At 41.5% G+C, this 26,546-nt stretch overlaps 1 protein-coding gene across 1 annotated transcript in view; it reads right to left on the reverse strand.

The window, feature by feature from the left end:
* LOC129828645 (syntaxin-binding protein 4-like) overlaps positions 1 to 26,546 on the reverse strand; it is a 122,646-nt gene that overhangs the window by 25,932 nt on the left and 70,168 nt on the right. The window contains exons 17-20 of the mRNA XM_055889741.1: positions 22,774 to 22,959; positions 16,782 to 16,898; positions 16,277 to 16,326; positions 11,192 to 11,331 (exon numbers count right to left, since the gene is read on the reverse strand). Of these exons, the coding sequence (XP_055745716.1) occupies positions 11,192 to 11,331; positions 16,277 to 16,326; positions 16,782 to 16,898; positions 22,774 to 22,959 (493 nt within the window). The remainder of the gene's footprint in view (positions 1 to 11,191; positions 11,332 to 16,276; positions 16,327 to 16,781; positions 16,899 to 22,773; positions 22,960 to 26,546) is intronic.

Genomic DNA, 26,546 nt, shown 5'->3' on the forward strand with positions numbered 1-26,546 from the left:
CTTTAAAAAATAAATAATAATAACGTTCCCAAGGTAAACAGACTATTTCTCAGGTCCAGATCGTAGAATATGCATATAATTTACAGATTAGGATAGAAAACACTCCAAAGTTTCCAAAACTGTCAAAATATTGTCTGTGAGTATAACAAAACTGATTCTGCAGGCGAAAACCTGAGAAAATCTAACCCGGAAGTAATATATATATATATATTTTTTTTTTAATCTGTGTTTCCTGGCCCGTCTTTCTTCCATTTAAAGGGGTATCAACCAGATTCCTTTTCCAATGTCTTCCTCAGGCTGTGACCAGGCTTTAGACATAGTTTCAGGCTTTTATTTTGAAAAATGAGCTAGATTTTTCAAAAGTAGTCAGGTGTTCTCTGAATAGTTCCTGCGCGCGAGAGGGGAGTTCTCCATTTTCTTTTTCTCTATTATTGAATAGGTTATGGTCCGGTTGAAATATTATCAATTACGTTTGTTAAAAACAACCTGAGGATTGATTATAAAAAACATTTGACATGTTTCTACGACCATTACGGATACTTTTTGGAATGTTCGTCGAACGGAACGAGGCTTTGGTTTTCTGAACATAACGAGCAACCCAAACGGCGTTTTTTTCTTATAAAAGTAATATTTATCGAACAAAAAGAACATTTGTTGTGTAACTGGGAGTCTCGTGAGTGCAAACATCCGAAGATTATCAAAGGTAAGCGATTAATTTTATTGCTTTTCTGACTTTCGTGACCAAGCTAACCAAGCTAATATAAGGCTGACTGTTCTAGCATTGATTGATACACTCACAAAAGCTTAGATTGCTTTCGTTGCAAAGCATATTATCAAAATCTGACACGATAGATGGATTAACAACAAGCTAAGCTGTGTTTTGGTATATTTCACTTGTGATTGCATGATTATAAATATTTTTAGTAATATTTTTGAATCTGATACGTCTGGGAATTTTCTTCTGCCTTTCAGCACCGGAACGAGGCTGTAGTTTTCTGAACATAACGCGCAACCAAAATGGTGTTTTTTGTTATAAAAGTAATATTTATCGAACAAAAATAACATTTATTGTGTAACTGGGAGTCTCGTGAGTGCAAACATCCGAAGATTATCAAAGGTAAGCGATTCATTTTATTGCTTTTCTGACTTTCGTGACCATGCTAATTTGGGGCTAGCTGTTCTAGCATTGATTGATACACTCACAAAAGCTTGGATTTCTTTCTTTGTAAAGCATATTTTCAAAATCTGACACGATAGGTGGATTAACAACAAGCTAAGCTGTGTTAGGGTATATTTCACTTGTGATTGCATGATTATAAATATTTTTAGTAATATTTTGCGCCCTGCAATTCAGCGGTTGTTTAGGAAAATGATCCCGTAAAAGGGATCTGTGTGCAGAGAAGTTAAGGACTGGGGAATTTTTCAGGATAAAAAATAAACAGAATGGAGCTAAGCACAGGCAAAATCCTAGAGGAAAGCCTGGTTCAGTCTGCTTTTCACCAGAAACTGGGAGATGAAGTTAGAGTAGCAGTGGTCGAGTGTGTTACTCACTTGTGTACTGCATTCGATATGCTGATAAAATATAGGTTTGTTCTCTGAGCCTTGTTCTCAGATTAGCTTTGTTAAAACCCCCAGCTAGAATAAATGCAACCTCAGGATATATAGTTTCCAGTTTGCATAAAGTCCAGTGAAGTTCCTTGATGGCCGTCTTGGTATCCGCTAGGGGGGAGATATACACAGTTGTGACGATAACCAAGGAGAGTTCTCTTGGGAGATAATACGGTCGGCATTTGATTGTGAGAAATTCTAGGTTAGGTGAACAAAAGGACTTGAGTTCTTGTATGTTGTTACTATTACACCATGAGTCATTAATCATGTAACATACACCACTCCTCCCTTCTTCTTACCAGAGAGATGTTTGTTCCTGTTGGAGTGATGCACTGAAAATCCCATTGGCTGTACAGATTAAGACAGCATGTCCCCAGCTAGCCATATCTCCGAGTATGTTACAATCCTACAATCCAAGATATCTCTTTGGAAAGCAACTCGTCATAATTTCGTCAACTTTGTTAACTAGGGACTGGACATTAGCGAGTAATATACTTGGAAGTGTTGGGTGGTGTGTGCATCCGAAGCCTCACTAGAAGACCGCTCCGGCACCCTCTCCTCCGACGGCATTGTTTTAGGTCGGACTCTGGAACAGGGATGCAAACTGGTGAGGGCCCAAAAAGGTGGCCCTTTTGTGTTGTTGCACTGAAACATGCAAAAAAATGCCTGCTAGGTGGAAATTCAGGTTTTAACTAATTAAACAACAAAGAATATGAGCTACATGATCAGTCTCCGTGAGTAAAATAAAAAGTGGTTAATGTGAATCTAACTAAATCTAACAGCTAAAAAATGTAAGGAAAGCAATACAATGTTACTTGTTGTCTTGCGAAAAAACAACACACTAATATTGCAGTTAGCCATGACAGCCTTTATAATAGAATGCTTGTGACCACACATCTAAATATTGCACTTGGTGGAAAAAAACATCTTAAACAAGCAATAGTATGAAACAAACATGCATTCTATTTTTGCTCTATTATAGTGGCCACTACAGTAGACATCGATCAAGTGCACAAGGCTACAAGGCTACATGTGTGCAAAAAAAATTATAATCCCCCCTCACTCACACAAAAGTATTACTGTCAACACAACAAAAAACTATATATTTGGGCTACACTGCACGTTATTACATTGTACACTTTCTGCCTGTGGACATCTGTTCTACAATGTGCCAGCAGAGCATGATACTCTTTGTTGGCATAATTGATCTCTTTCAGGCAGAGAGTACACCTGGCATACCTATTTTTAGCCACTGTATTGAAAGAGGGAAAGTGTGTGCCGTTTCTTTCACCTCTATTGACACCCAGCTTAAGCCAGGCCCAGCTCCAGGCCCAGCTCCAGGCCCAGCTCCAGGCCCAGCTTCAGCTACACTTGAATCCACTTGTTTAACAAGCAACACCTCATTTTCACCTAATTCTCTCATTCTGAAAATGTACCACATACTGTAGAGGAAAAACATTAGTTCACAGACAGTTTGTTAGCTAGTTAACAAGTTAACTACTAACATTTCCCACAGATTGCCAGGGTACAGTAAGCAACTAACGCGTTATAACTTGAGGAACGGCAAGGAGTTGTATACCAGTTAATACTATAGCGAATTGGTTAGGTTACTAACGTTAGCTCATCTGATATTGTAACGTTAGCTGTCTGACCTTTTTTAGCCAGAAAAATTTCAAAACCACCATAAACTCAATTATTTGATCAGCTAAATTGGCTAATATTGCTCAACATTTCTCTAGCTAGCTAATGGAGAATTTGATCCAGCTACTATAGCAAGATACTTAACAATACTAACAATACCACCACACTTTCTCACCTCAAACTTTCCAAAAGCCAGTTGTTTTCCCGTTACAGCTCATGAAGTATGCTTCTAACCTTTTCACCCCCGTCTCCGTGGTCAGGCTTCTCATCTACCTCTTCGTTATCGTTCAGGGACGCGCTGCTGTTACTGGCAAACTGCCTTTGCACCCTACTGCTGTCTTTCCAGAGACCTACTGCTGTCTTTCCAGAGACCTACTGCTGTCTTTCCAGAGACCTACTGCTGTCTTTCCAGAGACCTACTGCTGTCTTTCCAGAGACCTACTGCTGTCTTTCCAGAGACCTACTGCTGTCTTTCCAGAGACCTACTGCTGTCTTTCCAGAGACCTACTGCTGTCTTTCCAGAGACCTACTGCTGTCTTTCCAGAGACCTACTGCTGTCTTTCCAGAGACCTACTGCTGTCTTTCCAGAGACCTACTGCTGTCTTTCCAGAGACCTACTGCTGTCTTTCCAGAGATCTACTGCTGTCTTTCCAGAGACCTACTGCTGTCTTTCCAGAGACCTACTGCTGTCTTTCCAGAGATCTACTGCTGTCTTTCCAGAGACCTACTGCTGTCTTTCCAGAGATCTACTGCTGTCTTTCCAGAGACCTACTGCTGTCTTTCCAGAGACCTACTGCTGTCTTTCCAGAGATCTACTGCTGTCTTTCCAGAGACCTACTGCTGTCTTTCCAGAGACCTACTGCTGTCTTTCCAGAGATCTACTGCTGTCTTTCCAGAGATCTACTGCTGTCTTTCCAGAGACCTACTGCTGTCTTTCCAGAGACCTACTGCTGTCTTTCCAGAGACCTACTGCTGTCTTTCCAGAGATCTACTGCTGTCTTTCCAGAGACCTACTGATGTCTTTCCAGAGATCTACTGCTGTCTTTCCAGAGATCTACTGCTGTCTTTCCAGAGATCTACTGCTGTCTTTCCAGAGATCTACTGCTGTCTTTCCAGAGATCTACTGCTGTCTTTCCAGAGATCTACTGCTGTCTTTCCAGAGATCTACTGCTGTCTTTCCAGAGACCTACTGCTGTCTTTCCAGAGACCTACTGCTGTCTTTCCAGAGACCTACTGCTGTCTTTCCAGAGATCTACTGCTGTCTTTCCAGAGATCTACTGCTGTCTTTCCAGAGATCTACTGCTGTCTTTCCAGAGATCTACTGCTGTCTTTCCAGAGACCTACTGCTGTCTTTCCAGAGACCTACTGCTGTCTTTCCAGAGATCTACTGCTGTCTTTCCAGAGATCTACTGCTGTCTTTCCAGAGATCTACTGCTGTCTTTCCAGAGATCTACTGCTGTCTTTCCAGAGATCTACTGCTGTCTTTCCAGAGATCTACTGCTGTCTTTCCAGAGATCTACTGCTGTCTTTCCAGAGATCTACTGCTGTCTTTCCAGAGATCTACTGCTGTCTTTCCAGAGATCTACTGCTGTCTTTCCAGAGACCTACTGCTGTCTTTCCAGAGATCTACTGCTGTCTTTCCAGAGATCTACTGCTGTCTTTCCAGAGATCTACTGCTGTCTTTCCAGAGATCTACTGCTGTCTTTCCAGAGATCTACTGCTGTCTTTCCAGAGATCTACTGCTGTCTTTCCAGAGATCTACTGCTGTCTTTCCAGAGACCTACTGCTGTCTTTCCAGAGAGCACACTGATTTGGTTGTCTCTTCTCTCTTCAGTCTCGTGCTGCATTCTGCTATGTGAACGAATGGCTGAGCCTTGGATACAGCCAGTGTCGCTCCAAACGCGCATCACTCGTTCGCTTACAGCCCCCCTCCAAACTTTTCTCATCAGATCTACACGATTCACATAGGCCACCTATTTTGGATTCAAAATGGCAAATTTTGCCAAAAGGTGACTAGTTTGTATCCCTGCAGGAATCAGTTCAAAAGCCCTGGGAGGTGCAGACAAAGGATCCGCTTTGGGAAAATCAAATTCCTGGTTATAGTGCTGGTTGTGCTGGTAAATTGACGTCTCTCTGATATCCAATAGTTATTCCTGGCTGTATGTAATAACACTTAAGGTTTTCTGGTTTCCTAAGGACTTGAAGCGAAGCTGTCATCTCTATCGGCGCTATCTTGTTAATGTCCAATGGCCGATGAGCACACATGTGTTTAATTTATATGTTTCGCTATAATTTCTCTTCATATGACAAGGATTGAAAAGGATTTAGCAGTAGACTGTCGTCTTGAGTCATGATGACTGCTAGCTTGCTAGATTTTGAAAGTATGATGTTGACATCATCAGTCCAATCAAAGCTACGGTAGATATGTGATTTGACGTAATTCATCTGTGGCACTTCTAATGTAACTCTATGGCAGCGCCCAGGGTACTTGAATTTTCTAACTCTCCCTGTAGATTTTGCGGTGATGTGGTGTCCCCATGAGTGACAGAACACTGAACCAATCACAGTGCAACTAGAGAACATTACCAACCCCTACGCTACATATTTTCTACTGGCTGCCCCACCACCACAGAAAGCACTGAGCTAGGCTGAAACACCTGCATTTTGGAGCTGCCTTACTCAAGAAAGCAAAAAAGAGACCATGTTTGCATGCAGCTTTATTAACTCAATGATTATTTTGTTTACATTGTTTGCAAACTAGTATGTGACGTATTAATGCCAGAATAACATGCAAAACATAGGTGGGGCTCAGAACAGGTGGGGCTCTGAAAATGGTTGTTTAGCAATGATCAACAACCAATTTGACAGAGCCTGATGTATTGTCAAAAGAATAATGGGCAAATATTGTACAATCCAGGTGTACAAAGCTCTTAGACTTACCCAGAAATACTCACAGCTATAATAACTGCTAAAGGTGATTGCAACATGTTTCGACTCAGGGTTGTAAATACTTATGTAAACAAGATATGTATTTCATTTTCAATAAATTTGCAAAAATGTCTAAAAACATTATTTCACTTTGTCATTATAGGGTATTGTGTGTAGATGGGTGAGAATTTTTTTTTTTTAATCCATTAAGAATTCAGACTGTAACAACAAAATGTGGAATAAGTCAAGGGGTATGAATACTTTCTGAAGGCACTGTACATTTACAACCATCATTAAAATAATTTCTGCAGTTAAACATGTTTTAATACCAAAGGTATTCTATCAAATATATTGTAATCTTCAAAAATTCAAAAATTTAAATGAAATGGTTAAATATTTGGAATGCTTTAGCCCAGGGGTGTCAAACTCATTCCACGGAGGGCCTAGTGTCTGCAGGTTTTTGGTTTTTCCTTTCAATAAAGCCCTAGACAACCAGGTGTGGGGAGTTCCTAACTAATTAGTGATGTTAATTCATCAATCAAGTATAAGGGAGGAGCGAAAACCCGCAGACACTCGGCCCCCCGTGGAATGAGTTTGACACCTGTGCTTTAGCCTGTGGAGTGATCAGAAAGGGTTGTTTCTTGTGATTTGATATAATCAGTCATGATCAGAAAAAGGCAAATTCACATAACAGGATCAGATTTGTATTTTATTTTGACAGTTTTTAAAGCAAAGGAAATGGTTGAATAACAGTATTATAAATATAAAATGAAACATGTAACAATGCTAAATCAATGTGATTGACTACGTGTTTGATTAGTAGGGTTGTAAAATTCCAGGAACTTCCCTGGTTTTCCAGAACACCTGGTTGGAGTATTCTGGATTTCCTGCTTTTTCCCTCCAGATTCCGGGAATCCTCTAACCAGGATTTTGGGAAAACTAGGACATTTTTGGAAAGTTCCACGAATTTTGCAATCCTACTGATTAGTAACAAAGTGGGGGTTAGATATGTCTACCTGCACACTGTGTTTGGAATAGCAACATTTACATGTTAGTCATTTAGCAGACGCTCTTATCCAGAGCAACTTACAGGCAGACAGATTTTTCACCAAATCGGCTCAGGGATTCAAACAAGCGACCTTTCGGTTACTGGCCCACCGCTCTTAAGCACTAGGCTACTTGCCAACCTATGTAGCTAATAGCGGAACGCCATTGAGCCCCCATAATGTATTGCACTTTACAGTTGTGTACTGTTATATAGAATTCCAGTAGCTAACTAAACATTTTGCTGTAAACATACATCAATTTGTAACAGTTTACATAGGTTTTATGACACCTCAGGCTAACTGTGGGTGCTATTACCCTAAACCCCAACCACCGCTTTATAGCAGACAGCAACTGTTCTGTGGTCCTGTGTGCTTTAGTGGGTATAGAGCAAGGCTATTCAACTCTTACCCTACGAGGTCAGGAGGCTCCTTGTTTTCTGTTCTACCTGATAATTAATTGCACCCACCTGGTGTCAAGGTCTAAATCAGTCCCTGATTAGAAAGAAACAATGAAAAAATGCATTGGGACTGGCTTGGAGGTCCAGAGTTCAGTTTGAGCAGTATAGAGTGAAGCGCTTGCAACACCAGGATTGTGGGTTCGATTCCTGAGGCCACCCATACGTACAAAATGTATACAAACATGACTAAGTCGCTTTGGATAAAGCTGTCTGCTAAATGGTATATATTATTAATATATTATGTCAGTTTGATGTAAGTCTAAGAAAGGTTCCTAGAACTGAATAGACAGAATGAGGACTTTAAATTCCAATTCCATTCAATTACAACCTTTGCACAAACAAAAGAGTGTGATTAGGTTGTGTGTGTGTGTGTGTGTTGAGAAGGGGTAGGTAAGTAGGTCAATCCAATATTAGTGACCCAAAATGTGTGTGTGTGTTTGTGTGTCCACTCAGAAAGATCATCTGGTCGAAATGTAAGGTAAGATGGTTTTCCTCAGCAGTACACAACCAAGCAACACTGAACCCAGTGAAAATGACTAAGATCACACACACACACACACACACACACACACACACACACACACACACACACACACACACACACACACACACACACACACACACACACACACTTAGATAAACATCTGTTGTTTTTGTAATGCTAGATCCATTGAGAATCTTGATCCTTGCTGTACTACGGGGTACAGGCTCATCCTTTTCGTCAACTGAACGGATGGAAATAATAAATGGAGACGTTTCTTTATATGTGCCTACATGTCCTGTTATCTACCGTACTTTTGTTTTTGTTTATGTATACACGTGTACAGATGACCTAATGTATAATAATGATACCAATAATGTATAGATAGTATTATGTATTATAGATGATAGATTAAAATACTGTACCATGTTTGACTATGACCGCTTTTAGTGTCTTAAACTGAGTGGTCCACAGTGTTGTTATTACAATTGGTATTTTGTATTGTCAACTATACTATCATTGTGGAGTGACACTTTAATACATTTTTCTAACTAACACTTTGGGTCGCCTGATATTGGATTGACCTACTTATCTACCCCTCCTTAACACACAAGCTTACATAACACACCAATGAACACAATATATTTTCCAATGTTCTCTTAGAAGTCATCAAAAACCAGAAAGGACTTCCTTCCTCTCACAGAACATTCATAGGACCTTCTTTTGTTTCACAGAATCACTTGATATTATTACCAGCCTCAGATGGCAGCAGATCTTCTTTTATTTTGAATGGCAGAAGTGTCAAGTAACAGTCTGGCAGCCTTTAATCCTACAGTACCATACCTTTTCTAGTTCTCCTCTAATCCTATCATGCCTTTTCTAGTTCTCCTGTCATCCTACAGTACCATACCTTTTCTAGTTCTCTAATCCTACCATACATTTTCTAGTTCTCTAATCCTACCATATATTTTCTGGTTCTCCAACACTGACTCATATTATCAAGGACAGTACCTTTTTTTTACATTTTTATATCTTACATTCATCTATGATTACCAGAAATGAAAACAGAAAGAGAGAAAGGCTACATCCCAAAATGGCACCCTATTCCCTAATTTAGTGCACAACTTTTGACCAGGGCCCATAGGGCTGAGTTGACACACCCCAGAGTCACAATGACACGTCCGCTTCAGGTGATAGAGATAATTAGAGGACCAAACATTGTATCTGTCTCATTATGGCGTCTATGAGAGCATGGGCAGCCCCATAGAGGCCATCTCCATTTTTCTTCTACTACTACGTCTATGAGTTGGTAAACAAACTGAAGTAAAATGTTTTCTCACGGGTATAATTCATTGGCTGATCCCTCCTGATGAACTGGATGGAATTATGTGATCCTTCCTAAACCCATAGGAAGTCCCACCCAGTTGACTACTTCAAAATGGTTATGTCCTCAATGGCGCTGCCCATGCTAAAACAGAATTTTGGGCACTAGTCCTCTATCTATCTCTATGGGTGAGAGTTAGATCACCTGGTTGATTGGCTGCTTCACCTCTGACTGGGAAAGGTCAAGAGGGGTCAGGGGTCAGGAGAAAGTGTCGTTGGATCAGACAAGGTTAAACTAGAGACAGGAGACGGTGACCTCGGAGGTCATTACTTCTCACCAGAGGCATCGATACAGAGAGTTGGGCCAATGTGGTTTCTGTCTGAACATTCCGAAAACGCCACTTTCTCCTCCATAGCCGTTGCTAAGTGATGATTTATGGTTACGCATTGTGCTGTTTATTTCTGAAAGGTTTTGAAAACTATGAAGATGTCCAGTGAAAGCAGATATGCAATTTGTTGACATCACAATACCGACTTGGATACACATGGTTCCGAATGGTAATCAGTAAAAATGTCATAAATTCACTGCTCTGTTTTGCTTGTTTTATTCGGGTCATTTCAGAGGGAACTATCGGAGGAGCTCTCATATTGTTACGTCGCCAACATTTCAAGAATAAAGAATAAAGGTCTATTCTGAAACCTGGCCGTAGTCTCTTAATATATGGCTCTACTTCTCACCCTGCTCACAACCTGACACCAATCTGACACCAATGCTGGATTAGAACTGAATTGAACAATCGGAAACAGTTTGCTCCCATATGGCTCCTGGTCCAGGTGCTGTATATTGTAATTCCTGAAGAATCTTGTTAGTAATGACGACATCAGTATCTAACCCCTTTTCATCTCAATCATCTTCTTCGCTTCTTTCTTCGTTCCCCGTGAAGTTTTTATGTCCCGATGTGGAAAGTTTTTCCCTTTTTGATGTACTTGGCTGCATCTCATCCCACAACATTCAGGGCTACAGTCTGGTTAGCGACTGACTTGATCAGGTGGATGTATGCTGATGTTTTTGTATTGACTGAGGTCTTATTGTACATTTCTAGATACACTGGTACAATTCTGAAAACAATTATTTGATTCAAAACACAAATCTATCGGAAGTCGAACATTGCGAACATCATCAACACTACATTTCATGTTGAATGAAAGATCATTCTGTCCGTCCACTAGACGATGACTACAGAGAAAACTTGAGTAACTATGGACGGAACAATTAGTCTCTGGTTCATTCAACTCCACTGGACACAGAGACGGAACATCTCGAAGTTGCTTAGCTGCTTTACGGTCTCATTCTGTTGTCTGATACTTAAGTGCAAGGATGTCCATCATTTTCTTACAGGCCGCTCCACTAAAAGATGGCCATTGAAATGTGTATAGTAACTATAAAGATGGCTTGGTGTCTGTTATCCGGTTGGTTTTGGTTGGCTTAGTAACTAGATTGTTTGAGGTCTGTTGAGCTGGTTGATTTTGGTTAGCTTAGTAGCTATGGATATAATTTGGTTGGTTTGGTGTCTGTTATCCAGTTGGTTTTTGGTTGGTTTCAGAACTATGGAGGTGATTCGGTGTCTGTTGATCTGATTGGATGCTAGACCAGGGATAGAGACGACATGCAGGCATGCAGCGAGTCGAGATGATAGATCACTTACACTCCACCTCCAGAATGGCGCTAACAGTCCGTGTGAGTTCTTTAGCCTCCGCGGTTAGTGTGGCGGCCGTCCACTGGGACTTCTTCCCCACCCGGGCTCCCAGGGGCTGAGAGGAAGCTCCAGTCTTCATGTCACCGGAGCTGCAGAGACACAGGCAGGTATAGAGTTAAAGTTTCAAGCTGACAGCATTTTTACACTGTTTTAACCATGGCTGTATTCGTCAATCTAGTAAGAGGGCAATATTTCAATTTTTTTCATTGGCAAGATTAGCAAACTTAGGCACAGTGGTGGAAAAAGTACCCAATTGTGATACTTGAGTAAAAGTATAGATACCTTAATAGAAAGTTACTCAAGTAAAATACTACTTGAGTAAAAGTATAAAAGTATTTGGTTCTAAATATACTTAAGTATCAAAATTAAATGTAATTGCTGAAATATACTTAAGTATTAAAAGTAAAGTTCCATATATTAAGCAAACCAGATTGCACCATTTTCTTGCGGATTGCCAGGGGCACACTCCAAAACTCAGATTATGCATAGCCGCCTCACAATAGACGCCTCAACTGGCAGCTTCATTAAATAGTACCGGCAAAACACCAGTCTCAACGTCAACAGTGAAGAGGCGACTCCAGGATGCTGGCCTTCTAAGCAGGGTTCCTCTGTCCATTGTCTGTGTTCTTTTGCCCATCTTAATCTTTTATTTTTATTGACCAGTCTGAGATCTGGCTTTTTCTTTGCAACTCTGCATAGAAGGCCAGCATCCCGGGGTCGCCTCTTCACTGTTGACGTTGAGACTGGTGTTTTGCAGGTACTATTTAATGAAGCTGCCAGTTGAGGACTTGTGAGGCGTCTTTCTCAAACTAGACACTCTAATGTACTTGTCTTCTTGCTCAGTTGTGCACCGGGGCCTCCCACTCCTCTTTCTATTCTGCTTACAGCCAGTTTGCTCTGTTCTGTGAAGTGAGTAGTACACAGCTTTGTACGAGATCTTCAGTATCTTGGCAATTTCTCGCATGGAATAGCCTTTATTTCTCAGAACTAGAATAGACTGACGAGTTTCAGAAGAAAGTTATTTGTTTCTGGCCATTTTGACCCTGTAATCGAACCCACAAACGCTGATGCTCCAGAAACTCAACTAGTCTAAAGACGGCCCGTTTTATTGCTTCTTTAAATCAGAACAACAGTTTTCATCTGTGCTAACATAATTGCAAAAGCGTTTTCTAATGATCAATGAGCCTTTTAAAATGATAAACTTGGATTAGCTAACACAATGTTCCATTGGAACACAGGAGTGATGGTTGCTGATAATGGGCCTCTGTACGCCTACATAGATATTCCATTAAAAAATATGCTGTTTCCAGCTACAATAGTCATTTTCAACATTAACAATGTCAATTTGATGTTATTTTAATGGACAACATTTTTTGCTTTTCTTTCAAAAACAAGTACATTTCTAAGTGACGCCAACCTTTTGAACGGTAGTGTATATACAGTTGAAGTCAGAAGTTTACATACACCTCAGCCAAATACATTTAAACTCTGTTTTTTCACAATTCCTGACATTTAATCCAAGTAAAAATTCCCTGTTTTAGGTCAGTTAGAATTATCACTTTATTTTAAGAATGTGAAATGTCAGAATAATAGTACAGAGAATGATTTATTTCAGCTTTAATGTCTTTCATCACATTCCCAGTGGGTCAGAAGTTAACATACACTCAATTACTGTTTGGTAGCATTGCCTTTAAATTGGTTAACTTGGGTCAAACGTTTAAGGTAGCCTTCCACAAGCTTCCCACAATAAGTTGGGTGAATTCTGGCCCATTCCTCCTGACAGAGCTGTTGTAACTGAGTCAGGTTTGTAAGGCCTCCTTGCTCACACACACTTTTTCAGTTCTGCCCACACATTTTCTATAGGATTGAGGTCAGAGCTTTGTGATGGCCACTCCAACACCTAGACTTTGCTGTCCATAAGCCATTTTGCCACAACTTTGGAAGTATGCTTGGGGTCATTGTCCATTTGGAAGACCCTTTTGCGACCAAGCTTTAACTTCCGGACTGATGTCTTGAGCTGTAGCTTCAATATATCCACATAATTTCCCTTCCTCATGGTGCCATCTATTTTGTGAAGTGCACCAGTCCCTTCTGCAGCAAAGCATCCCCACAACATGATGCTGCCACCCCCATGGGATGGTGTCCTGCGGCTTGCAAGCGTCCCCCTTTTTCCGCCAAACATAACGATGGTCATTATGGCCAAACAGTTCTATTTTTGTTTCATCAGACCAGAGGACATTTCTCCTAAAAGTATGATCTTTGTCCCAATGTGCAGTTGCAAACAGTAGTCTGGCTTTTTTATGGCGATTTTGGAGCAGTGCCTTCTTCCTTGCTGAGCAGCCTTTCAGGTTATGTCGATATAGGACTCGTTTTACTGTGGATATAGATACTTTTGTACCCGTTTCCTCCAGCATCTTCACAAGGTTCTTTACCTATTTTTCTGGGATTGATTTGCATGTTTCACACCAAAGTACGTTCATCTCTAGGAGACAGAATGCGTCTCCTTCCTGAGCGGTATGATGGCTGTGTGGTCCCATGGTGTTTATACTTGCATACTATTGTTTGTACAGATGAACATAGTACCTTCAGGTATATGGAAATTTCTCCCAAGGATGAACCAAACTTGTGGAGGTCTACAATTTTTTTTCTGAGGTGTTGGCTGATTTCTTTTGATTTTCCCATGATGTCAAGCAAAGAGGCACTGAGTTTGAAGGTAGACCTTGAAATACATACACAGGTACACCTCAAATTGACTCAAATGATGTCAATTAGCCTATCAGAAGTTTCTGAAGCCATGACATACTTTTCTGGAATTTTCCAAGCTGTTTAAAGGCACAGTCAACTTAGTGTATGTAAACTTCTGACCCACTGGAATTGTGAAACAGTGAATTATAAGTGAAATAATCTGTTTGTAAACAATTGTTGGAAAAATTACTTGTGTCATGCGCAAAGTAGATGTCCTAACCGACTTGCCAAAAGTATAGTTTGTTAACAAGAAATTTGTGGAGTGGTTGAAAAACGAGTTTGAATGACTCCAACCTAAGTGTATGTAAACTTCTGACTTCAACTGTATTTAAAATACTGTCAGAAAGAGCACATGTTCCTCTTCATAAAAAACAACTTTTCCCATCTCAAGAGGATAAATAAATAAATGACCATAGTAATAAGTGCCTATCAAGTGCCAAATAAAGTAACAGGAATGACCATAACAGGGTTGACGAATTCAACTTAAATCAAGATGGACGTCCCCTCTCCTGTTTTAATAACTTAAATCAGCCATAAATCCCTTTGTGACAGGAGGAATGGACACGTGTTATGTGCAACATGGAGTGGCAATTGAATGTAAGCTTCACCATCAAAAAAATGAAATTGTTAAAATATTTCTAGACTGTCTATCTATGTTATGCTCGACCCGCTTCGTTTTCCACCAGAAAATGGCCAAAAAGAGTAGAACCATCTCACCTGATTTTACTCTGTGGTTTGACTATTAGACGTTCAATGTATCTTTAGATTATTTTAAAAGGGAATAGTTTCACCATATTAAAATGAGAGTTCAGTTCACGTAACAGGGTGGACCTTAACATGAAGGGCAGATGTAAATGAATTACTAATCACATTAAATAAATAAGAATCTTCAGAAATGACTGTCAATGCAACAAAAATAACTAAGGCTTTACAACGATGGTTAATCTTGGAGTAATGTTGGGATTAAGTGGGTTAAAATCTTCCTAGAAGTGACAGCTTTGACAGAGGGACATTTTGGTACTTTAGCCTTTATTCATATACAAAATCGGATTGCTTGAATTCTCCATGTGGTCTATAGTAAAGATCACTTAATTTAATATAACAGGCTTTTAAAATTAAATATTGGTGCACAATTTCTACTTAAAATATCAAAGGGACCAAAAAGGAACTCATTTCGTGGAATGACTCAGAAACAGTGTGGGACCCTTCACAACCATTAATTATCATTCAGCTGAGTCTGATGCTTGATTCAGAGCTCTACTCCATCCTGTTGGATAAGGAGCAGATGAGAGGAGAACTCTACTAAATGGGTTCTGCTGTCTACAGGGTCCCTAATTACACACCTACCCACCGATATGGGTCCTGCAGAGGTGCCTGGGTCAAACGCACGCATACACAGACACAGACACACACACACAGATAGATAAAGACACACAGGAGTTGGCACACAGACACACAGATAGATAAAGACAGACAGGAGTTGGCACACAGCCACACACACACAGATAGATAAAGACACACTGGAGTTGGCACACAGACACACACACACGGCTAGATAAAGACACACAGGATTAGGCACACACACACACACACACGGCTAGATAAAGACACACAGGAGTTGGCACACACACACGCGGATAGATAAAGACACACAGGAGTTGGCACACAGACACACACACACACACACACACAGATAGATAAAGACAGACAGGAGTTGGCACACAGACACACACACACACAGATAGATAAAGATACGCACACAAAGGAAAGCTGCAGGAGGTGTTAGAGATTGGAATTTGTTAGAGACTGCTAGACAAACACACACACACACACACTCACTCCCGCACACACACTTGCACACAGACACACACATGAAGGGAAGTTACAGGAGGTCTTACATATTGGGTCTTTATAGACACACAGTTTAGTAAAACTGATGGGATTATACAGAATAACATACTGTCTGATTAACTGAAAAGGTTAAGGAAAAATGGTCTGTTAAAAAAAATTGCTTTTATGCTTGTCTTTACAATTAGGAGTGCATAGACTTGGTCAGAGCTCTGCTGTGTCTGCCAACTGTTGCTAGTAGCAACAAGTTAAATGTCGTCTTTTTGAGCATCACTCGCTGCAATCTAATGTCACCATAACCCATTAACGGTTTCCTGTATACACTGAATGAATGAGATACTCAGAAAGACAGCTGGCTTTTGAATGGGAAAGGACGAAGGCAGACATTTTATTAATACTCACTCTATTCATTGGAATACTGAGCACCATAAACATTCTTACCCGTAGCTCTTCACAGGTCCTTGATTTTCAATGAGGAAGTCTTGGACATTCTGAATGGGAATGAATGACAAGATTAGTATTATTTGAATTGACAGCTGTGTCTCCAATACTCTATTTCCTATATGGTGCGCTACTTTTGACCAGGGCCCATACATAGGGCCCAAGCATAGGGCCCAAACAGGGCTCGTGTCAAAATTAGTGCACTATAAAGAGAATATGGTGCCATTTGGGACACATCCGAAGAGACCACATTTCTGAACACCACAAACCTATTTATCAGATCTGGGTTCAAATACTATTTAAGATATTTCAATGACTTTCACATACATTTCGAAGTAAGTACTTGATTATTTTTATTTGTATATTTATTTCCAAATGCAGTTGGAAATTATTGGTATGTATTTAAAAATACTCAAATACACAGACACATTTTCTTTTTCAAATAAAAATAGAGCATGCTTAGAGACTGTGCAAGGGGTGTGTAAACTTTCACTGGGCACTGTACCTCCACGAAGTTGAGCAGTTTACCCATGGACACCTCAACGCCCTTTTTGGCCTCCTCGTTCTTCCTTAGTTGACACTCCAGAACGGCCACTCTCTTCTTCAGCTCCTCTGTCTCATCCTATCAGAAAGGACAACAACACAGAGATTAGGTCGTCAGCTTGGAATTTACTGAATGGCCCACATCAGTGGCCAACATCTGGATGAGTTTTCAAGTTGAAAGATTGGCTGTATTTTCAATAGAGTTGTCATAGCTACTCAGTTAACTTTTTTGTATTTTAGTGCACTATTTTATTTTTTATCGTGACTAATCGTATTGTCTGGAAGCGTAGAAAATACACTGAAAACAAGTTGATATTGAGGATAATGAAAGCGTGCTTTATCAATTTACCAGATTTTTCTAACTGTTACTTTGGACAAAATCAAGATGTCAATATTCTTGTAATGCTTTCTGTATAAAAAATCTTAAATTACAGCTCAATTTGAGCAAATTCTGAATTTACGATTAATCTTGATAAACCACAGTAAATCCTGTTATGAACACAATTTAAAAAAATGTTTTACAGCCCTAATTTTCAATAGTGACATTTTCAATAAAGTGTCATTCATTGATGCTAGTTTCATTATTTTATAAACTATTGCAAACTAATCTATTGTGACTGCTAAAAGTGTGATACTATTTTGTTTGTTTATAAACACTTTTCCATTGACTATGTACACACTATACTACTGTATGTACTCTGAGTGCCAAACCTGTGACTGGTGATGTAATTATGGTCCAGGTACTGGTCCCTAGCCAGATCAGTACAAATAACCTGACAACTTTAAATGAACGTCACTGAGATTCAACATGAATACATTAATGATGCAGCAGGAGCAGCTCTGGTCCTGAATAATACAAGTCAAATGCTGACCAGAACAGAGAGAAAACCTGGAGTGGTTTCACATACATGAGGGTTGTAGATCTGGAGGGGACTCACACAGTAAGGAAGGGTGGGGAGTGACAGGAGAGATAGGAAAAGCAAGGAGGGGAGATGATGTTAAGAATGAGGGAGAAGTCTTAACTTATCTTACTCACACAGGGAAGCAGAAAATCCTGGAGCAGACTTGCAGGGAGAGGGGAAAACCAGGAGCTTTGCTTAGCACAGCACAGGGGCGAGGGAGGAACCTGGAAGATGGCGCCAACAGACATGGCAGCTCAGCTTCCAGTTTCTAAGCAACTTTGCAGAATTTAGTTTTTTTGTGTGTAATATTTTAGAACTTTTTTTGTTATTACATACAGCCGGAAATAACTTTTAGATATCAGAGTGACAGTAATTCACCAGCATTACGACCAGAAAAACAACTTTCCCGAATTGGATCTTTTGTTCGTACCCCCCAGATTATTGAATTTATCCTAGAGGCTGCTCCAAGACGCCGCTTGCGGAAAAGAGATATTCGGAGTGGGCTTCTAGTCTGACTCAGGAGGCGTACACACCATCCACGGCTTCCGAGTATTTTACTCGCTAATGTTCAGTCCTTGGACAATAAAGTACAAGAGCTCAAGGTGAGGATTTCCTTCCAGAGAGACATTAGGGACTGTAACATTCTCTGTGTCACGGAATCATGGCTCTCTCCAGATATACTCTCCCCGTCCATACAGCCAACTGGGTTCTCAGTACATCGCGCAGACAGGAATAAAGAACTCTCCGGGAAGAAGAAAGGCGGGGGTGTATGTTTCATGATCCACTACTCATGGTGTGATTGTGATGATGATGATGTACAGGAACTGAAGTCCTTTTGTTCAGCCGACCTAGAATATCTCACAATCAAATGTCAACCAAATGACCTCCCAAAAGAATTCTCTTCGGTTATAGTCACAGCCGTGTATTCAAGTCGATACCACGATGGCCCTCAAGGAACTACATTGGACTTTGTGCAAACTGGAAACCACATATTCCGAGGCCGCATTTATTGTAGCTGGGGATTTTAACAAAGCAAATTTGAGGAAAACGCTACCGAAGTTCTATCAAAGCTTGTAGTACTCACGCTACAAAAACTCTCGACCATTGTTACTCTCCCTTCCGGGATGGCTACAAGGCCCTCCCTTCGGCAAATCAGATCACGACTCCATTCTGCTTCTCCCTTGCTATAGGCAGAAACTCAAACAGGAAGTACCCGTGCTAAGATCTATTCAACGCTGGTCTGACCAATCAGAATCCATGCTTCAAGATTGTTTTGATCATGCGGACTGGGATATGTTCCGGGTTGCCCCTGAGAATAACATTGACGTATACACGGACACGGTGACTGAGTTCATCAAGGAAGTGCATAGGGAATGTTGTTCCCACTGTGACTATTAAAACCTACCCAAACCAAAAACCGTGGTTAGATGGCAGCATTCGTGCAAAACTGAAAGCGTGAACCACCTCATTTAACTGCAAGGTGACTGGGAATTTGGTAGAATACAAATGGCTCAGACACATACAGTTGAAGTCGGAAGTTTACATACACCTTAGCCAAATACATTTAAACTCAGTTTTTCATAATTCCTGACATTTAATCCAAGTAAAAAAATCCTGTTTTAGCTCAGTTAGGATTACCACTTTATTTTAAGAATGTGAAATGTCAGAATAATAGTTGAGAGAATGATTTGATTCAGCTTTTATTTTTTTCATCACCTTCCCAGCGGGACAGAAGTTTACATACACTCAATTTGTATTTGGTAGCATTGCCTTTAAATTGGTTAACTTGGATCAAACGTTTTGGGTAGCCTTCCACAAGCTTCCCACCATAAATTGGGTGAATTTTGGCCCATTCCTCCTGACAGAGCTGGTGTAACTGAGTCAGGTTTGTAGGCCTCCTTGCTCGCACACGCTTTTTCAGTTCTGCCCACACATTTTCTATAGGATTGAGGTCAGGGCTTTGTGATGGCCACTCCAATACCTTGACTTTGTTGTCCTTAAGCCATTTTTCCACAACTTTGGAAGTATGCTTGGGGTCATTGTCCATTTGGAAGACCCATTTGCAACCAAGCTGTAACTTCCTGACTTATGTATTGATGTTGCTTCAAGATATCCACATAATTATCCTTCCTCATGGTGCCATCTTTTTTGTGGAGTGCACCAGTCCCTCCTGCAGCAAAGCATCCCCACAACATGATTCTGCCACCCCCATGCTTCACGGTTGGGATGGTGTTCTTCGGCTTGCAAGCATCCCCCTCCTCCAAACATAACGATGGTCATTATGGCCAAACTGAAAGCCTGCTCATTTTTGTTTCATCAGACCAGAGGACATTTCTCCAAAAAGTACAATCTTTGTCCCGGTTTGCGGTCGCAAACCGTAGTCTGGCTTTTTTATGGCTGTTTTGGAGCAGTGGATTCCTCCTTGCTTAGCGGCCTTTCAGGTTATGTCGATATAGGACTCGTTTTACTGTGGATATAGATACGTTTGTACCTGTTTCCTCCAGCATCTTCACAAGGTCCTTTGCTGTTGTTCTGGGATTGATTTCCACTTTTCACACCAAAGTACGTTCATCTCTAGGAGACAGAACGAACGTGTCTACTTCCTGAGCGGTATGACGGCTGCGTGGTCCCATGGTGTTTCTACTTGCGTACTATTGTTTGTACAGATGAATGTGGTACCTTCAGGCGTTTGAAATTTCTCCCAAAGATGAACCAGACTTGTGGAGGTCTACACATTTTTTTCTGAGGTCTTGGCTGATTTCTTTAGATTTTCCCATGATGTCAAGCAAAGAGGCACTGTGTTTGAAGGTAGGCCTTGAAATACATACACAGGTACACCTCAAATTGACTCAAATGATGTCAATCAGCCTATCAGAAGCTTCTGAAGCCATGATATACTTTTCCTGAATTTTCCAAGCTATTTAAAGGCACAGTCAACTTAGTGTATGTAAACTTCTGACCCACTGGAACCCACAATTGTTGTCTGTAAACAATTGTTGGAAAAATGACTTGTGTCATGCGCAAAGTAGATGTCCTAACCGGCTTGCCAAAAGTATAGTTTGTTAACAAGAAATTTGTGGAGTGGTTGAAAAACAAGTTTTAATGATTCTAAGTGTATGGAAATTTCCGACTTCAACTGTATGTGGCAGGGTCTACAGACAATCCCGGATTACAAAGGGAAAACCAGCCTCATCGCAGACACAAATGTCTTGCTTCTGGACAAGCTAAACACCTTCCTTGCCCGCTTTGAGGATAACCCAGTCCCACCGACATGGTCCGCTCCCAAGGACTGTGGGCTCTCGTTCTCCGTGGCCAACGTGAGTAAGACATTTAAGCGTGTTAACCCTCACAGGACTGCAGGTCTAGACGGTATCCCTAGCCGCGTCCTCAGAGCATGCGCAGACCAGCTGGCTGGAGTGTTTACGGACATATTCAATCTCTCCCTATCTTAGTCTGCTGTCCTCACTTGCTTCAAGATGTCCACCATTCTTCCTGTACACAAGAAAGCAAAGGTAACTGAACTAAATGACAATCGACCCGTAGCACTCACTTCTGTCATCATGAAGTGCTTTGAGAGGCTAGTTAAGGATCATATCACCTCCACCTTACCTGACACCATAGATGCGCCTCAATTTGCGTATCCCCCCGATAGATCCACAGATGATGCAATCGCCATTGCACCTCACACTGCCCTATCCCATCTGGACAAGAGGAATACACCATAGTACCCTCCAAGCTCATCATTAAGCTCGGGACCCTGGGTCTAAACCCCACCCTGTGCAACTGGGTCCTGGACTTCCTGATGGGCCACCCCCAGGTGGTGAAGGTAGGAAATAATACCTCCAGTACGCTGATCCACAACACAAGGGCCACACACGCTTCCAACTCAATCATCAAGTTTGCAAACGACACGACAGTAGTAGGTCCGATTGCCAACAATGACGAGACAGTCTACAGGGAGGAGGTGAGGGCCCTGGTGGTGTGGTGCCAGGAAAATAACCTCTCCCTCAACGTCAACAAAACAAAGGAGATGATCGTGGACTTCAGGAGACAACAGAGTGAGCTAGCCCCTATTCACATTGACGGGACCGCCATGGAGAAGGTGAAAATCTTCAAGTTCCTCTGCATACACATCACTGACAGTATGCAATTGTCCACCCACACAGACAGTGTCTGCGTACACACATCCGTACCCACACATGCAGTCAGTTAGCCTAGTAAGCAAAACATTGTAGCGGCCTCCCTCTTGACAGCAAAGAGAAAAAAGTTTTAGAGTTCATTTCCTGCAATTCTACACATTTTGCCATGGGGCATTGAGGAAATGTTGCAGTTTTGGAGCAAGTTGCACCTTGTGTATTCTACTATTCTAACTCTCAACAGCAGTTTTGGAAATTGATCTGCAGGCCTACAAAAGGGGAGCCGCGGGCCGCTAGTTGCTCATCCCTGCCTTAAACCAAGTTAATAATACGTGCGGTTGAGTCGTTGCGGACATCTTGCTTCTGGACAAGCTAAACACCTTCTTTGCCCACTTTGAGGATAACCCAGTGCCACCGACATGGTCCGCTCCCAAAGGACTGTGGGCTCTCGTTCTCCGTGGCCGACGTGAGTAAGACATTTAAGCGTGTATGTAATACATGTTAATAATACATGTGGTCGAGGAGTAGACTGTTATTCATTCCAACAGGGGAATGTAGTGTAGTCTGTTAGCTCACACTGGGCACAGGTTTATAGGCCCCACACATGAACGGACGGATAGTGGTCTGTTACCCCAGACTGGGGTTATAGGCCCTGCAACACACTAAAAAAAGGAAAAGGAGAATGACATGAAAAGGAGAGAGAGAAGGAAAGACAGTAAGAGAAGAGCGCAACAAAAAAACATCTTGGCCAGGAGGTCCACAGTTCTGCTGCTCATATGGCCTGGTCGACAGTAGTGCACTACATGAACAATAATAGCACGGTTCAAAACTGTGTAGGGTATTGGCTCTGGTCAAAAGTAGTGCACTACTGTATCTAGAGATTAAAGGGTATGATTTGAGACTCAGTCTGTGTTACCTGCACCTGGCTGGACTGGCCGGGCTGCTCTGTCCTCTGGGTCTGGAGCTCAGCTAGCTCAGCCTCTAGGAGATGGATCACCTCCTCATAATCCATCTCCATCCCTCTGGCCTGCTTCTGGGCTGCCTTAGACAGGTGGATCCGGCTCCGCAGTGCACGGCTCTCCTCAACTCCAGACTTGACCTCCTACCATCGACAGGAGAGGACAGTTAAACAGGAACAGGGGTACAGGAGGTGGGCTTGTTGCCTTGAGTCCAGCGTGGACCAACTTAAACTCAATCATATGTTTGACATCTTAAATGATCGTGGCCCAGGTTACATGAAAAACCACATTGATATGGTCTATAACCAATACCAGAACTGGTGTGTTGTCTTGTAAAATCCCAAGAGTAAACAGGACTGCGAGGAGCACGTTTTTCCACACAGGCATTTGTCTATGGAACAGCCTCCCCTTAGAGATCAAGCAAGTAAAAGTAGCTTTAAAAAGCAGGTTTTTCATTTAGACAAGGTTGTCTAAGTAAGGGAAACCACTCCACTGCCCCTTGTGCCCCCTACTGCTGGCCAGGTGGATTTATTTAAAGGATCGGTGTGATGTGCAATTAATAGATTGTTTTAATGTGAAGTGAATATGGTTGATTTTTAAGGTTAGGGAGAAGTGATGTGAATAGTGCCACTTTTTAGGATGTCAATATAAATGAATGTATTTATGGTTGTTCGTAATTTTGTCTTGTCTTTTAATCATTAAATGTGTTATTGTTTTTACCATCGAGGACCACTTTGGAAACAAGCGTTTGAATTAATTCTTTCAAGTGATATCCTCTGGGTCCACATTGTGCATTTTGTTGTATTTGTCTGTGTCCCAAAGTAAATTCAATTCTATTCAATAGGCAAAGGTTCAGTGCATGTTGAAATTGTGAGGGAACATTTTACTGCTTGAATGAACGAACAAACGAAAGGAGGAAGGAAGGAAGGAATGAAGGAATGAATGAATGACTGAATGAACGACAATGAAAAAGCAGGATGCTACATTATTTTCTCGGTTTGAATGGTGCTTTGCTTCAAAACAATTATTCACTTCTTCCCGAGGATTTTAGCTGTCTGGTCATTCTCTGATGGAGGATAAGTGTTCTGAGGTCATTCTCACAAGCTAGAGACAACGAACTAGAGTAGAGACAACGGACTAGAGTAGAGACAACGAACTAGAGTAGAGACAACACACTAGAGTAGAGACAGCGAGCTAGAGTAGAGACAACACACTAGAGTAGAGACATCGAACTAGAGTAGGGACAACACACTAGAGTAGAGACAACAAACTAGAGTAGAGACAACGCACTAGAGTAGAGACAACGCACTAGAGTAGAGACAACACACTAGAGTAGAGACAACGCACTAGAGTAGAGACAACGCACTAGAGTAGAGACAACGCACTAGAGTAGAGACAACGCACTAGAGTAGAGACAACGGACTAGAGTAGAGACAACGGACTAGAGTAGAGACAACGCAATAGAGTAGAGACAACGCACTAGAGTAGAGACAACGCACTAGAGTAGAGACAACGCACTAGAGTAGAGACAACGCACTAGAGTAAAGACAACGCACTAGAGTAGAGACAACGCACTAGAGTAGAGACAACGAACTAGAGTAGAGACAGCGCACTAGAGTAGAGACAACGAACTAGAGTAGAGACAACAAACTAGAGTAGAGACAACGAACTAGAGTAGAGACAACGCACTAGAGTAGAGACAACGCACTAGAGTAGAGACAACGAACTAGAGTAGAGACAACGCACTAGAGTAGAGACAACGCACTAGAGTAGAGACAACGCACTAGAGTAGAGACAACGCACTAGAGTAGAGACAACGAACTAGAGTAGAGACAACGTGCTAGAGTAGAGACAACAGGCTAGAGTAGAGACAACACACTAGAGTAGAGACAACACGCTAGAGTAGAGACAACACGCTAGAGTAGAGACAACACACTAGAGTAGAGACAACACGCTAGAGTAGAGACAACGCACTAGAGAAGAGACAACGCGCTAGAGTAGAGACAACGAACTAGAGTAGAGACAACGCACTAGAGTAGAGACAACGCACTAGAGTAGAGACAACGCACTAGAGTAGAGACAACGCACTAGAGTAGAGACAACGCACTAGAGTAGAGACAACGAACTAGAGTAGAGACAACGAACTATAATAGAGACAACACACTAGAGTAGAGACAACGTGCTAGAGTAGAGACAACACGCTAGAGTAGAGACAACGAACTAGAGTAGAGACAACGAACTAGAGTAGAGACAACGCACTAGAGTAGAGACAACGCACTAGAGTAGAGACAACACACTAGAGTAGAGACAACGAACTAGAGTAGAGACAACGAACTATAATAGAGACAACACACTAGAGTATAGACAACGTGCTAGAGTAGAGACAACAGGCTAGAGTAGAGACAACACACTAGAGTAGAGACAACGGATCTTCACAGATCTTCATTGTAAAAGGGTTTAAACACTGTTTCCCATGCTTGTTCAATGAACCATAAACAATTAATGAAGATGCACCTGTGGAACGGTCGTTAAGACACTAACAGCTTACAGAGGGTAGGCAATTATGGTCACAGTTATGAAAACTTAGGACACTAAAGAGGTCTTTCTACTGACTCTGAAATTGCTTTTCACATCCTCACACTGCTTTGTTTTACAGATGGAATCCCCAGTAGGGGGAAACCACTGGCCGGCCCACCACCGTTGTTATTGGTTTTGTTGCCGAGCTGAAGATCATCATGAAAACATGTGCAGTACATATTGTGCTCTTCGCGCGTGCAATATTGGCCAACGTTTACAGTAACTTCTTCGTTGTTGCAATATCACAAAACGGACATGGCTGTTTCACACTAAGGATTAAAAATCGAAAGTGTAATAAATAACCAGAAGCTTTCTACTCAGATTTTAACTAATTATACCATAACCTGGCAACCCAGTACCTGCCGGGACACATAGTAGAGTAGTTCAAAGTGGACATGAGGAGAGGTAAAATGGACCCAACCTGGACAGGCGTTTTCCTAAACAGTCCAACGGGACATGTAGGGAGCACAGGGGGGTTTCAGTTCTGTTCAACAATTGCTATGTTGCGTGAGGATTTGTACCGTACGACACCTATCCCCAAAACGGTGCGCAACGTTCTTCAACAGCCTTTGAGATACTTCTGTTCCCGTTTGGTAGGTGTGGCGAGATCAATATGGATGTTTGACCATTTGAAATAGCAGCATTCCATACACAATCGTTCAGTACAGTACCGTTTCCATTGAATTAAAAGGTTGAACACTTCATTTCTGTCTGAGAAATGTATATTGTGTAAGTATCTTTCCAGCATAATCAGTATACATTCTGATTAGGGCCAGGAGTTTTTCTGACCACGTGACCTGGCCTGGAAAAACTCCTGGCCGTACCTGATACCATGATAATATGGTAGATAAGTGACATTGAAGGCTGAGGCCCATTTTTACTTTTGTTACCATCTACACAAGCTGTCATCTGTCACTAAGGTGCAGTTCATACTTTTAACAGAAACACGTTTGGTGACGATTACTTCCGGCCTCTGAAGACCTAAAAAACATCCTGTTTCGTGTTTCTTGTGGCATAACATGCATTGGTCAGTGAGTTTGAAACCTTTTTTACAGATACCCCCCTGTGCTACCCCCTACCTAGTGTTCTATTATCCGTCAGTAGAAACAGGTCAAGGATGTAGCAGTCTAGTCGTAACTCACATGGACATAAA

Source organism: Salvelinus fontinalis, chromosome 30 (genome assembly GCF_029448725.1).
Source record: "Salvelinus fontinalis isolate EN_2023a chromosome 30, ASM2944872v1, whole genome shotgun sequence".
NCBI lineage: Eukaryota > Metazoa > Chordata > Actinopteri > Salmoniformes > Salmonidae > Salvelinus > Salvelinus fontinalis.